The sequence below is a fragment of the Thamnophis sirtalis genome, unplaced genomic scaffold (genome assembly GCF_051295495.1).
Source record: "Thamnophis sirtalis isolate CommonGarterSnake01/CBP01778 unplaced genomic scaffold, rThaSir2_p1.2 scaffold_4, whole genome shotgun sequence".
Classification (NCBI taxonomy): Eukaryota; Metazoa; Chordata; class Lepidosauria; order Squamata; family Natricidae; genus Thamnophis; species Thamnophis sirtalis.
The window spans coordinates 104302822-104316906 of NW_028261384.1; the positions used below are offsets into that span (position 1 = coordinate 104302822).

Sequence of the window (14085 nt, forward strand, 5' to 3'; positions counted from 1 at the left end):
CTTTACCTTACAACTTTCATAAATATGAATCAGTTGCCAAGCATCCAAATTTTGATCATGTGACCATGGGATGCTGCAGTGGTCATGTGAAAAACAATCATAAGTCGTTTTTGTCAGTGCCATTGTAACTTCAAATGGTCACTAAATGAATAGTTGTAATTCGAGGACTACTTGTAGCACATTTAACAACTACTGTAGTTATGACATTCCCTTGCTCCAAAGCTATTTATGGCCTGGTTTCAAAGTTATAGCTGCTGCAGCTTCCGCATGCTTACATGCACAAAATCTAGGTGCATCTAACCGTATGATTGATTGTAGGGATGCTGCTGCATTTCCCCTCATCCTTCCCACTGGCTCCCTTTGGGGATGAGAGGGGACGCTGCTTCTGGGTCCTCATAAAGCTTTCTTTGTAACTCTTTGGAGCTCATATGTAGGAAGAGACACTCCACCCTTTGGCTTCTCTAGGCTCCATGGCAACGTCCTAGTAGCAGGTTCCATTTTTGAAGAAGCTGAAATGAAAGGTGGCTACTCTAAAAACAGGAGCCACTTCGGGGATGATTCCTACATGGCCTGCAAGGATGCCAAGGGGTCGGGGAGCGGTCTGTTCTCCTTCCCCAGTGTGAGATCTTGAGATCTACAAAAGGCAATCGATGAAATCAATTTTTTGTTTTATTTTCAGAGGGAAGTGATAGGCTATGATATTAAAAGGAAAGTACAAAGTTGGTTTATTTTATTGAAGTTTAAATATAAATAGCAATAGCATTTATTCAGCACTCAATTGTATTTTGCAGCATTCTCAGAGTGCAAATGTCAGCATGCTGCCCGCAACAATCTGGTTCCTCATTTTATCAACCTCAAGAAGGATGAGTCAACCTTGAACTGATCAGGATTGAACTCCTGGCTGTGGGCTGAGTTAGCCTGCAATATTGTATTCTAACTACTGTGCCACCACCAAATATAGATGTTGCTACTTCTGGTACGTATTAAACTTGTAAAGGGATTTTTGGGGAAGAAAAAAAAGAAAATGATAAGAAATAATTTGTGGGATACCATTTGAAAGGATTAAACATGAAGATTCTTAATATGTTGTTTCTTATAATTTTTAATGTTTTTTAACTAGGTACAAGAAATAAATCTCTAAAGATTTGTTTATAGATACTAGATATTAAGATTTGAGAAGGAGAGAGGTTATTTTATATTTTGAGAGAAATGTATTACTGTATTAAAAGTAAAATACAGGAATATGAAATTGATCAAATCAATGAAGTTAAACTATATATTGTTACTGGTAACTCTTAATGGACTTTTGCTGATTAGGACTGAATAATGAGGTTTTATAATTTCTTTATAGATAAGAGAGGAGATATGGGAAGAAGAGATCCTGGATTTAAATGTCAGTGAAAATAATACTTTTTTAAAATTATATGTAATTATCTTGAATGGGGAAGTCTTTTCTTTTAAATTTCTATTTTTTAGTTTTCCCCCCTTTTCTCTGCCTTTTTCCCTACTTCTTTTAGTTTGTACTAGTTTATTACCTTTATACTATTAAATTTAAATAAAAATTATTATAAAAAGTAAAGATTTTCTTTGAAAACATACTTTTGCATAATACAGTACAATGCATATTGTACTGTCTTCTGCAGTTAATGTGGAAATCAACAGTAAAATTAACAGGGACAGTAAAATTAACAGGGGTGTCTACAAGTGGACTGAAAACAGTCTGGAGTTCATGGCAATCCGTAACTAAGGCCGAAATAATCCAGAAAGCATTCTATATAGTTTCCAGCAAAAAATCTGTTATTTAAGGCAATCACTGGCAATCACTTGTAGGTTACCAGCAATTAAGATCAAACTGCTGAAAATCAGCAGCAATGGTCAATTTTTGGCATTACACTCCCTCTTTCCTCCCAAGAAATAAGGGTAGAAAATTGAAGTAAAAGACGTTTAGGAAACTGCTTCTATTTCACCATTAACCTCCTTGTCTTATTAGCTCAAAAATCACATGGTCCAAATATGGACCTTTTGAACTGAATTTTGGAATGCGGTAATAAGCTAAAGCTATCCCCAGTTATTAGTGACACTCCACACCCAACAGTAAGTTTTCAGGAGTTGCTTCTAAAGAGGTCCATAAACTTCTGTAATAACATATATTAAATAGATATATGTAGTAAATGTGCAAACTATATAGAACATTTTATTAAGTCAATAACTGTAGAAAAGAAAATATGTAGAAAAGAAAAGTGACCAGGGAACTAACACATTTCAGCCCATGATTGAAATGAAATTATTATTATTATTATTCAGTTACATGTGTAATTGTAAATGTCTCTATCAGAAGCAACTTTATTTTAGCACCACCAGTTCTTCATTTTGTATTTTTTCCAACACTAATATAAAGGGAACACTTCTATCATATCCTAGTTGAATCTATCCAGGGATGATGCTATCAGGAAGCTGTTCAATTTCATTATATCAATTCCAATTTTTCTACTAACTCATGTTGGGTTATATCCTGAGAGAGAACTTCATATTCTTTCTCTCCAGACAGAGCATTTTCTCAGCCCTAGCCCTCAACCCTCAATTATATGAAGCAGGTACTTTGGAGCTGGGTAATTAAGTAATCAGACAAAATTCATTTATTTTCTCCATTTCCTTGCTAGCCAAGGGGACTTGCATTTCTTATATTTATCTGTCCAGCCCCCTGCACAAATATTTGCATTTCATCTTTCAAAAGAAAGCTTAATATATTCGTCTATATCAGAGGTGACTGCAGGGTATGGTCAAATAAGTCAATATGTCCACCATGGTGGTGTTATTAAAGCTTCACTACATTTTAAGACTTAAGCTCTAGGATCAGGAACTGTTCTGCAATTGTGCCAAATTAAAACAAAAATCCTCATGAGATTGACAATAGATGAGCAGTTTCAGTCTAGAATTGCTTTTTCAAATTTCTTCAGATGTGTTTCGATTCCAGTAATCTCTAACTAGCATAGTCATTGACATTTTGAAATCAAAAAACAACTGGAGTTTGCCTGAAAGTCAATGAAATTTAAATGACTTGTTTTGTTTATACAGTATTCAATCCAGGTATTCCATCAAAGAGACAGCTATATCTCTCTAATTACAGCACATTTCATTGGACTATCTTTACTTTTATGTTCTTTTCAAAATACAGCATGTAGAATTCTAAATATGATTGCTATGTTTTTTTTCTTCAAACATTTCTCTACTCATTCTTCATTTAACCATGCTTAATAGGGTATAACTTTTAATTCTCACAGCAACTTTTGTAACACAATTTAAACTCACCTTTTGGTCTTGCTTTATGAATTTGGAAACAATCTTGTGGATATTTGAAATTATGCATGAACATAAAAATATTTTAAAAAGTGTTTTATTAGCAAAGCTGCAAGCTTTATTCTCATACAATGGGTTTTGAACACAATACACTCTTTAGGAATAGCAGTATATTCTTCTCTTTTGAATAAAAATTTTGAGAGAACACTTCTTCCTTTTTGCTCTCTTTCTACAGGAAAATTATATTAATTACTTGCGGCTAATATATGAAATTTAAGTAGATTCCTCACCCTACAAAATTCTTTCCAATTGATGTCCAAATATATTCCTTATTCTTCCTAGAACAGGCATTATCTGCAATTCATGTTTGACCAAAAACTAGAAGCTAAAAGCAAATAGCAAGTTTTGTTATGTATTTACAGAGTTCTCCAATTAGAAAAGCCATCAACAGTTAGATAACATTAGCCTGTCCTATGAAGGTATTCTCCGTCACTTCCAGAGGATATCTGGAATGGAGCACACTGAGCTAAGAAAGCATGAAGGAGTAGACTATCTCAGTGGTTAAGGCACTAAACTAGAAAACAGAAAACTTTGCGAGTTCAAATCTCACCTTAGACATAAAAGTCAGCTGAGTAACTTTGGGCCAGTCATTCTTTTTCAGCCCAACTCACTTCACATAGTTGTTGCGATGGGAAAAATAGGAGGAGGAAGGAATATTAGGTGTATTTGCACCTTGAATTATTTATAGAAATAATAAAGGCAGGGAATTGAATGAATGAATGAATGAAACTTTAATCTTCTTGGGAAAGATTCAACAAGTTATGTCAATCAAATGTTTTTATATGTCCATGTCCACTCTGAATGTATTCAAATCATTTGCATGCAAGGCAAAACCAATTTAAAAATCAATATAAAAGTAGAAATATGTAATCTCACAGCTGGAAAACCCAGCACATGAGATCAAGACAATGTCCAAATGAGCAAGTACTGCACAGGACAGGAGGGTTGATCACAATTTTTTTTCCAGATTACCAGTAAGTTCAAAGTGCTGGTAAGAGAAAAAGGATGGGTGTCTAAAGAGCAACTTATTCCATATCAATCTATTCCATATCAGTCTCCACAATTCTGAAAACGAGGCTTTACATCCCAACAATTTCAAAAAGTGTTCAAATGCACAAATGTTGTAAGTTTGAGAGATTCACTCAATCATCAGACCCAATTCTCTTCCACAAATAGTGATAGCAAATTATAAAGAATGTATACAAGAAAGGACGGTTTTGGCTAAAACTGAAAAGCGATAAGGAAATGAGAAATGCACATGGAAGTCAGACAATCAAATTTATTAGGACCACAATTTCCCAAAAGTCGTGAGTCACCCCAGTATCTTCAGGGGGCACTAAATTAGCAAAGAGTTTTATGCAAAGCAATGAAACTGCAGTGTTGTTCAATTTACTGTAGCTGATATACAATGTAATGCAAGTCAAGCAGACAGACAAGTCACACTTTTCTTTACACTTCGTCATACAAGGAGTCCTCAACTTACAATTATGCATTTATCTACTATTCAAAATTAAAACTGCACTGACAAAAGTGTCTTATGATGGGTACTCATGCTTACAACCATCACATGACTCACAGTCATGTGGGAACCAGCATTTATTTCCAATGGTAGCAGCATTGGCTTGTTGTGTGTCATGTGATTGCCGTTTGTAACCTTCACAACTGACTTCCGATAAGCAAAAATATTGGGGAAAGCCAGATTCATTTAAAGACCATGTAATTCATGGTATACGTACGTACATATGTATTTGCTTAACAACATGACAAAAATGTTCATAACGTCAGGAGTGACTTACTAAACAACTATCTTGTTTAGCAACAGAAAGTCTCATCCCAATTGTACTCATAAGTCAAGGACTGTCTGTACTCCAGTATCTCTGAGGCTGTTTCCGTATCAACACTTTACCACTGATTCACACTAATGTATGTATTTCTAGCACATATGTGTCATTCATACTTAAAACACAAGAGGTTGCTTTGAATTATTCTGAAAAAAAAATCATTGGTGCATGTATTTTTTCTTGAATGCCCCGCCCCCGTGTGTGTGTGTGTGTGTGTGTGTGTGTGTGTGTGTGTGTGTGTGTGTAGTGAAAAGCCTGCTTAGCATGGCACTGGTAAGATAACCTCCCTTACTAATTTCAACAAACCAATGAGAGATTGCAGTAGTTACCACAGGTAACTGTAGCAACCACAGGTAGTTTGAAATACATTATCAATTAAATTACTGCAAAGTATAAAGAGATACAAATTCCCAAATGAAATTCTGACCTTCATTAGCAGAATCAAAAATAGCCACATCTTCACCAGCCCAAAATCATACATCTTTTTGTTCCAACCTGACAAAACCCAAGAAAACTACCCACTTTTTCAGTCATTTTTGCCTGATTTTTTACTTACCTGATTCATTCTTGGAACTCATGTTTTCCTTCTTTGTAAGTGGCTGATCGATGACAAATCAGGAAGGAGGAGAAGGCTTTGGTTTTCAGAGCTGGACCTATGGTAGCCTTCACTTACAGATGGGGATTGGTAGTCAGAAAGGTCAAATGCTGTTTAGCCAATTCTGTAGGGACATCCCTTGAAGAGAAAAGGAAATCCTTCTTGGGAGCCCTTGGATGGGAAAAAAGGGAAAAGAAATATTAATATCCTGTTTCTTAGCTTAATAGAAAAAGACCAAATGGCCAGGATCAACCTATACTACAAAAGAAGTTAACGAAGAAAATATAGAATGAACTCATTTCAAAATAGTTTATTTAATCTTGGTCGCCATCACATTTAAAGAGAAAGTGATAGCATGTTATCACATGTTCCTTTCAACATGAACACAACACTGCCAGTCAGCACCTTTCTATCATAGCATATTTGGCTAAGTAGCCACAAGTTTATACATTCTTTACAGATGCTGTTTATGTATCTGACTATTTTACCTCAGTTTGAATTTTCTCTCATGGATTCACTGATCGGCTGAAAACAGTCCTTGATAAAATCAGAGAATCTAAGGCAAAAGAGAAAAACTGTTTTTTATTAAATGCAGAGCAGACAGCTCAAGCCAATGAGCCCAAGTCAGATTATAGCTAATATATAGACTGTAGATTCAATGGATTAAATACACAGAGAACGTTTACGCATTTCATGAGCACACAGCACAATAGGGATCAGACACCTAGGGGGGGAAAAACCCAGTTTGAATTTATACTCTTCTCCTACAAGTTTATTTTAGATACTGCCTGAAAATACAAACCTACACGTGCCACAGAAACAAAATAACTGATAAAACTGTTTTACTCACTCATACATAAACACAAGGAGTATATAATAAATAACTCAAGTTATGAATGAAGCGATATCCACAGCACAGCATGTGCAGCAGACACGATCAAGGCTACTGTTACCCTGATAGGCTAAACCACAGAGCTTTAATTCCTGCGTGCCAATGTTATTACTCAAGGTTTTGGCTATTAAGCTTATTTACAATAAACTACGTGCTCTTCTGTGCAGTTCACAACCGTATCAAGTCATCCTCCTTTCAGGCTCTCAAGCAGCACAGCAGCAGTTTCATGACTGGTGGCAAGGAAAGTGAAATATCAAAGCCTTTGGCTTACCTTTCCAGTTAAGCATTCAATTTGTTTGTAATACATAACATTAATACATAAAGGCAAGGAGATGGCTCAGTGAAAGTGTCAAATGCCATATTCAGGCACTGACTTCAGCTTCAAATTGTAGAGTATAGGTAATCCTCAACCTAGAACCACAATAAAGCCCACATTTCTGTTGCTAAGAGTTGTTAAGTGAGTCGTCCCCCCCCATTTTACAACCTTTCATGCTATAATTGTTAAGTAAATCGCTGCAGTCATTAAATTAGTAACACCGTTGTTAATGTTAATCTGGCTTCCCCATTGATTTTGCCTTTCAGAAGGTCACAAAAGTTGAGCACCTGATACTGGGCACTACAATCATCATATATATTCATGCCAGTTGCCAAGTATCTGGATTTTGATCACATCACCATGGGGATGCTGTAATGGCCATAAGTGTGAAAAATGATTGTAAGTCACTGTTTTTAGGGCCACTGTAACTTTGAACAGTCTCTAAATAAATAATTGTAAGACGAGAATACACCTGATTCAAAAAAAGCAAAATATAAACTAGTGAGGGTCCCCCCCCCCACTAACAGTTGAGACAACAAAAATCAAAACTTGTATTTATTTCTAGGACAAATGATAATACAGGGAATCCTCAAATTATAACCATTCATTTAGTGACTGCTTGAATTTTCAATGGCATTTTAAAAAGTAACTTATGACCATTTTCACATTTATGACTACTGTAACATCCCTACTGTCACGTGGATAAAATTTGGGCACTTTGCAACTGATATGTACTTGGCTCAGGGTCAAGTGTGATCACCTTTTGCGACCTTCTGACAAGCACAGTCAATGGGGAAGTTTGTCAGTTTCACTTAACAACTGTGTTACTGATGTAATTCCAGTTATTCATTTAACAAACTATGGCAAGAAAGGTTGTAAAATGGTGCAAAACTCAGGTAACATCTGTATTGCTTAGCAACAGGAATTTAAACATAATTGCCCTACCCAAATAGCAAGGCTACAGATGGCAATACTGTACTTCACTATTTCTAGTACTTATTGGGGAAAGTTTGATTTACAGTATCCAAGATACTTCCAGCGACCTCTGCTATAAGGAACAGACCCTTTTTTCTTACTGGAAAAAGGGAGTCAAAGTAGAAATTTGGGGATGAAATTCTAAGTGGTGTTAGGAAAAAAAACTAAAGTCATCTAGTTGAAAACTCAAAGTTCTTCACACGTGGTATGTTCGTGATTCCAGAACATGATATTTCTGTAATCCTGTTCAGCAGCTTTGTAACAGTCAACATTGTTTTCTTTGCATTACATATGGCAGTGGAGGATGGGAGAGGTTAAAGTAACAGAGATTTGCCTATGGTCATTCAGCAAAGACCATTACTGTAAACCAGGTATTTCCTGTCCAACAAGTCATATTCTTAAATAGCCCGTGAAGTACCTGAAGCATGGCAAGTTACATATGTCAATCAGAAACATAAAACATGCCATTAGCTCTCTATGGGCAGTAGAGTACAAGAGTGCTTGATCAAGGTACCTTCTCAGCAGGTGCTTCAGATTGTCATCTACTCGAGAAGAGCAAAGAGTATAAAGGATTTATCACTCAGTTTACCTAGGTGAAGTTTCTTCATATCTTGACAAGGTAGATATAAGAAAACTACCAAAACCAGATTCCAAGGGGTAGTCCAGAGGCAATTTCCACATATTCTCCATTATGTTCTGTAGGCAACTAATGCCTGCCAGCCCATTCCAAAAGAAAACTGTACTGAATCCATGTTTGAGTGAAATATAATCTGTTTGCAGGCTTGGCTAGCAAATTACCCATTCTAGTAATCATGATGCCCAACAACCGTAACAATCTATTGAATGAATACTTAAGAATAACGAAGTACGTACAGTCCATTGGAAAGCACAGCTAAAAAGAAGTGTAACATCATGCTAGGATGAACTAAAACAATGATGTGCCAGAGACTATGAGAAAATCAAAGTATGACTAATGTTTCAAACTACCAAAAGTCAGGACATAGCTTCTATGATCAAAAACTGCCAAGAGAACAATTATATTTGTCCCCAAAATGTCCTCTAAATTTTTTAAAGTATTCTGTGACAAATTGATGAAAACAAGTGAGGTCAGTGTCCCAACACTTTTAGATTATAAAACGGGAGACAAAAAGCAGCTCTATATGAAACACAAAAGGCATTTGTGGGTGTCCACATAAGTGTGTTAAGAGTTTATCCATTCTATCTATATATCACTAAAACTCTCGTGTTTATAGCCTGTTTGTAACCTTTAATTGCATCGGAGGGCAATAATTACTGAACCAATATACTTTAAAGGGGCTAACTTTCAGAATGCTGAGACTTATTGGTAATTAAATCTAGGAAGGCTGTGGGTCCTTCAGCAACACTGTGCAGCTGTGATCAACCAGAGTTATGTGGTTAGCATTACAATGTTCCTTGCCAGCTTCCCACAAGTCAATAGATAAGCCAACAAATTCAATCAGCTCCGTAGCGCTTCCCAGTCCCTCTGCACTGGCATTGTGCTGGCCACTTGTGCAAATCCACAGACCCTTCCTGACCTCGCAGCTCCTCTTGTGTACACCTATGCACCCTTTCTGACCTATGCTGCACCTCAGCTACCCTCCCACTGGAGATATCCTGGGATGGGGAGCGAAGGTGGTCAATGGCTCTCTTGTTTCACCTTCCACAGCAAAGTAGCAAGTAGTTTCAACTAAGGAGGAGGAATTTCTGGCATTCCCTACCAACTTCCAACAAACATGTCAATGGGGAAGTCAGCAGGAAGTCAGAAGCTGCTTCTACTCCACTGCTTTTTTGCTCGCCTGTGTTCATTCTGTTTTTCTCTTTAAGTAAATATCTCTGAAAGGACTGACCCAACAGGTCATAAGGTTGTTTAGTGTTGTTGTGGGTATTTTTTCGGGGGTCTGCTACTTCTCTTATTACCTTTTTCAAGAGAACTTTCTGTAATCCAGGAGCAACCAGACTTTTGGTTAACTATGTGAATTTAAATAACCCCTCTGCTTTCATTAATTGTAAAATCATGTTGTTCAGCAATGTGTAGCTCCGATTAGTTCCTTTAGAACTGAGAAATGAGTTAAAAGAACAGCTACAGTTAAACTTTGATTTAAAAAACCAATACAATTATTGTACCATTTACTGTTGCTTTTTATTATCATTCTTCCCATTGGGGATGAAGATCCCAAAAGGGAAGGAAATAAATTCCCTGGTTTTTCCTTCCCAAGAAACGAAGGCCAAATACAAATTCAGCCTCAGCAATTAAACTCTGCTTATTTCCCATATAAACTCTTTCATGCAACCATACATGTGCACACATTGCCCTGGAATCAATTCTTGCAAAGTGGTGGGAATACAGAAGAATATGAAACAATTGTGCTAACGAGGCACAATGATAAATAGCTACTCCAAAAATAACCCAAAAAGGATTTGAGAACTTTTAATCACATGGATCTCAAACATCAGGTGATGAAGCTTACAAATATTATTTTTGGAAGATTAGTGTCAGAGTGGCTGCTTTTACAGGCAATTATGCATATTAATACTGCAGAACCATTTTAAGTTGTTTTCCAGTTATAAGGGAAATGGGCAGAGCAAGGATATTTGACTTCTTTCAGTTCTTAAGACGGCTAGAAAGATGTTCTTAAGGCTAATATAAAGACCTGCAAACTCAGCAGTCCATATAATTGATTACTCTTGCATTGTTGTCTTTTCTATTTCTTCTGAACATAGCATGAGAGAACAAGAAGCTGATATATCTTATTCAAGAGACAAACAAGTTTTCTGTGAACTATGCATTTGGTTCTTGCCTACAAAATTTAAAAATGTAGCTGTCATAAAGATGATATGCATCTATCCAATTAGAAAGTATTCATAATTTCAACGAAATAAAATAATTGCCAGCTGAACTGCCCAAATAAAATGTTGCAATATTCTATTCCAAGTGGGAAAGAGGTACAGTAAGCTATTTGCATCACGTTCTAGGTTTAATCATGTCTCAACATTACTAATTAACACTGTAAACATTTTGCTTTTTACCTTTTTTGGTTTTGCCCTTTGTCCCATTTTGTTTCTAACTTGATATTGTATCTAATCAAATGACTGTTAGGACATCAAAATTTATGTCATAATATATCTTAGTTTTAAAATACCACAAAACTCCTGCTTTTGCCCTCCAGCAGAATCATACTCCCACAATTTATCAACATGGTATTCATTAAGTCTTACTCATTTACATTCCAAGGCATGCTATAGGAAAGAACAGTTCCCAGATTGCAGAAAAGCTTTGTCAAGGTACAAAGAAGTAAAAAAAAAAGCAAATAAAAGGACAGGGGAACCTTGAGGGTTCTTTTGCCCAAATTTATTTTCCTCTCTTACCTTTACTTCGTTTTTCCACATGATACAAACATATAATGTGATGTCTGCATCAGCCAGGAACACAATCAACCTTTGAATTATATGTCCTTATTACTGCCTCAAAGGTCAGAAAAATTGCACAAGGAAATCCCAAACAAAGAATGGAAAGGGGTATAGAGTAAGTTTGCCACAAGATCTGAAACAAGGGTGATGCTTAAAGTCTTTTAAAAAAAAATCTTGCTTATAGCTTGTTTTAGCAGTCTCATAAAAACTGCACAAGACAGATTTGGAAAAGAATTCCCAGAACCAAGTTAAGAATGTTGAAATATGGAAATAAAAACCACTGAGAGAGAGAGAGAGAGAGAGAGAGAAAGAGAGAGAGAGAGAGCTAGTGGAAGAATGCACAGAAACGATGGGAAGAGATCAGAGTAAAAAAATATTCACCTCTTCAGGAGAGTAATACTGAACTGAACACAGCAAGAAACAGGGACAGTTTCTGTGTTTTGAAAAAGGCTCAAAGCCAATCTTTTCTGTCTGTCTTGTAATTCGTACTTATTTCTGGCACTACAGCCTTGAGAAGTCTTCCATTGTTATAGGCGCAGCCCGCACATCCGAGCAGCTTTCCCTACTCTTCTCCAACCCTGGGATTCTACTGGTATGACAGACTGCCAAGCCCAACATTCCCAGTCAATCTTCGCTAGATCTTTTTCCAATGGTGGAAGTTGTAGTCCAGGAGTTTATCAACGGCACTGGTGGGAGAAAAAAGATCCCTTTTGGGCTGCCCCATCAAAGAGAAGCGAGCCAACGTCTTCTTCAATGACAGGGCGGAAGGCGGAGTGTCCTTGTGAAGCAACACCCCAACTCCACCCTGAACCGGGTGCTCTACGCGTTGGGCAACACGATCGCCCCGCAAACGGCCCGTTAGTTTCCCGACGGGCGCGCTTCAGCCTCTCCATTTCCTCCCTCTTTCCACCTGGATCGTACAACCACTTCTTTAAGGCAAAACCTCAGGACCCCCGGAGGACCCCCCCAGTCCCGCACGGATCCCGCCACCTCCTCCCCTCCCCCCCGCCCCGTGTGCTGCTCTGCAGTTTCAGATCCTTTCTTCGGCGAGCAGCTGCGGAACCTCCAGCATCGAAGCCACCGGCGGGCCGGGGCGGCGGCGATGGCAGTAGCAGCAGCAGCAACAGCAGCAGCAGCAAGCAAGCAAGCTAGCACGCGCAATGGGGAGCACCAACCCCAAGCTTTCCGCCGACACGCTCCAGCCATCCCGCTCTCTTTCTTTACCTGGAAGAAGATCGGGGAAAAATGGCGCGTTCCTGCTGCTGCTGCGGCTGCTTTCCTTGCAGATGTGCGTGCAGGATGGGAAGCTGCAATTACTGGGCCCGGCCTACCCTAGATCGATTTCTTCCTGCCCCCCCCTCCCCTCTCCAAGAAGAAAACTATAACCGGCTGTCCTGCCGCGGCAACCTTTCATAACCACAACCACCTCCTCCTTTTCCTCTTCTCCTCCATCTTTGCAGCTGGCTTTGCTCGCCCGCCGCTACCGCCGCCAAACACTAACAACAACATTTAGTGACGTCATTCGGGATCACGTGATCGTCCATCGCTCTATAAATAGCCTCGCTGCTTACTCCGTGAAGGAGCGAGCTTTAGGGAGGGGCGGTATCTGTACCTGCTTGTCCGCCTGCAGTTAAAGGGTCCGCTGAGTAGTAGTTCTGGAAATAGTGGGTTTCCCCATCCTTTTTATCCCCAAAAGATATTATTTGATTGATTTCTGATTAAAAAAACTAGGACAGCTTGAATATCCCTGCTTTTCATAGCAGAAATGACCAGGGTTGATCTGACCAATATAAAAGAGAAGCAGTTGCTCCAGGCAGCAGAACTGGACTGTGCACCATTGACATCAGATTAAACCCTTAATGGGTTTGTTTCTCTTTTGCTGAGTCTGTTGGGTCAATCTTTCCATTTAAGGTTGCAAAACTGATGTAAAGGTTTGAACAACTATGTTCTCCCAACATATGAGCACAGCTAGTTCTCAAGTTGAAACCATTCGAAGTTACTGAAAAAAATGACTTAATGCTGCTTTTAATATGATTGTGGCAGCATCCCCTCGGACACATGATCAAAATTCAGATACTTTGCAACTGGCATGTATTTATGAGGGATGCAGTATCCCAGGGCCATGGGAATCACCTTTTGTGACCCTCCAACAAGCAAAATTAATGGAAAGTCAGATTCACATAACTATGTTACTAACAACTGCAGTGATTCACTTAACTGACAAGAAACATCATAAAATGGGACACAAGTCACAACCGTTTTTGCTTACCAAGAGAAATGTGGTTGTGGTTGTAAGTCAAGGACCACTGAATCCTAAAATAGCAACATTATTATAACTCATATAGGAGATATATTTATTGGTGTTTTTTAGGGCCAGATATTTATTTTAACTATTATATTTCTATATGACCCATGTCATCTAAGTGGCAATTTTTCATCAACATGACATAAATATCAGTAGAAGCACAGATTAAAAAACGGGGTAGGAAAAGTTTAAACTCTTACATTTTACTTTTAAGTACAATGTTACACCCTGATACATACTGGTACTTATATTTATGTGCATGTGTAAAAAACAAAGTTTTGAGATACTTTAGATACTAGTTATATTGTTTACTAAAGCAAAAATTAACAAATATGTTGGAAAGCATAATTATGCAAGGTTTTATTGTCAGTATAT

General features: G+C 37.8%; 1 protein-coding gene across 5 annotated transcripts in view; it reads right to left on the reverse strand.

Moving 5' to 3' along the window:
* HDAC5 (histone deacetylase 5) overlaps positions 1–12895 on the reverse strand; it is a 162465-nt gene extending 149570 nt beyond the window's left edge. For 2 of the 5 annotated variants that reach the window (XM_087713643.1, XM_087713644.1), the window contains exons 1-3: positions 12630–12894; positions 6282–6349; positions 5755–5964 (exon numbers count right to left, since the gene is read on the reverse strand). In XM_087713643.1, the coding sequence (XP_087569769.1) occupies positions 5755–5776 (22 nt within the window). In that variant the 5' untranslated portion in view covers positions 5777–5964; positions 6282–6349; positions 12630–12894. Of the gene's footprint in view, positions 1–5754; positions 5965–6281; positions 6350–11786; positions 12227–12629 lie in introns of those variants that run through there. The other 3 variants (XM_087713640.1, XM_087713641.1, XM_087713642.1) reach the window with 3 other exon arrangements.
* Positions 12896–14085: the final 1190 nt, after the last annotated feature.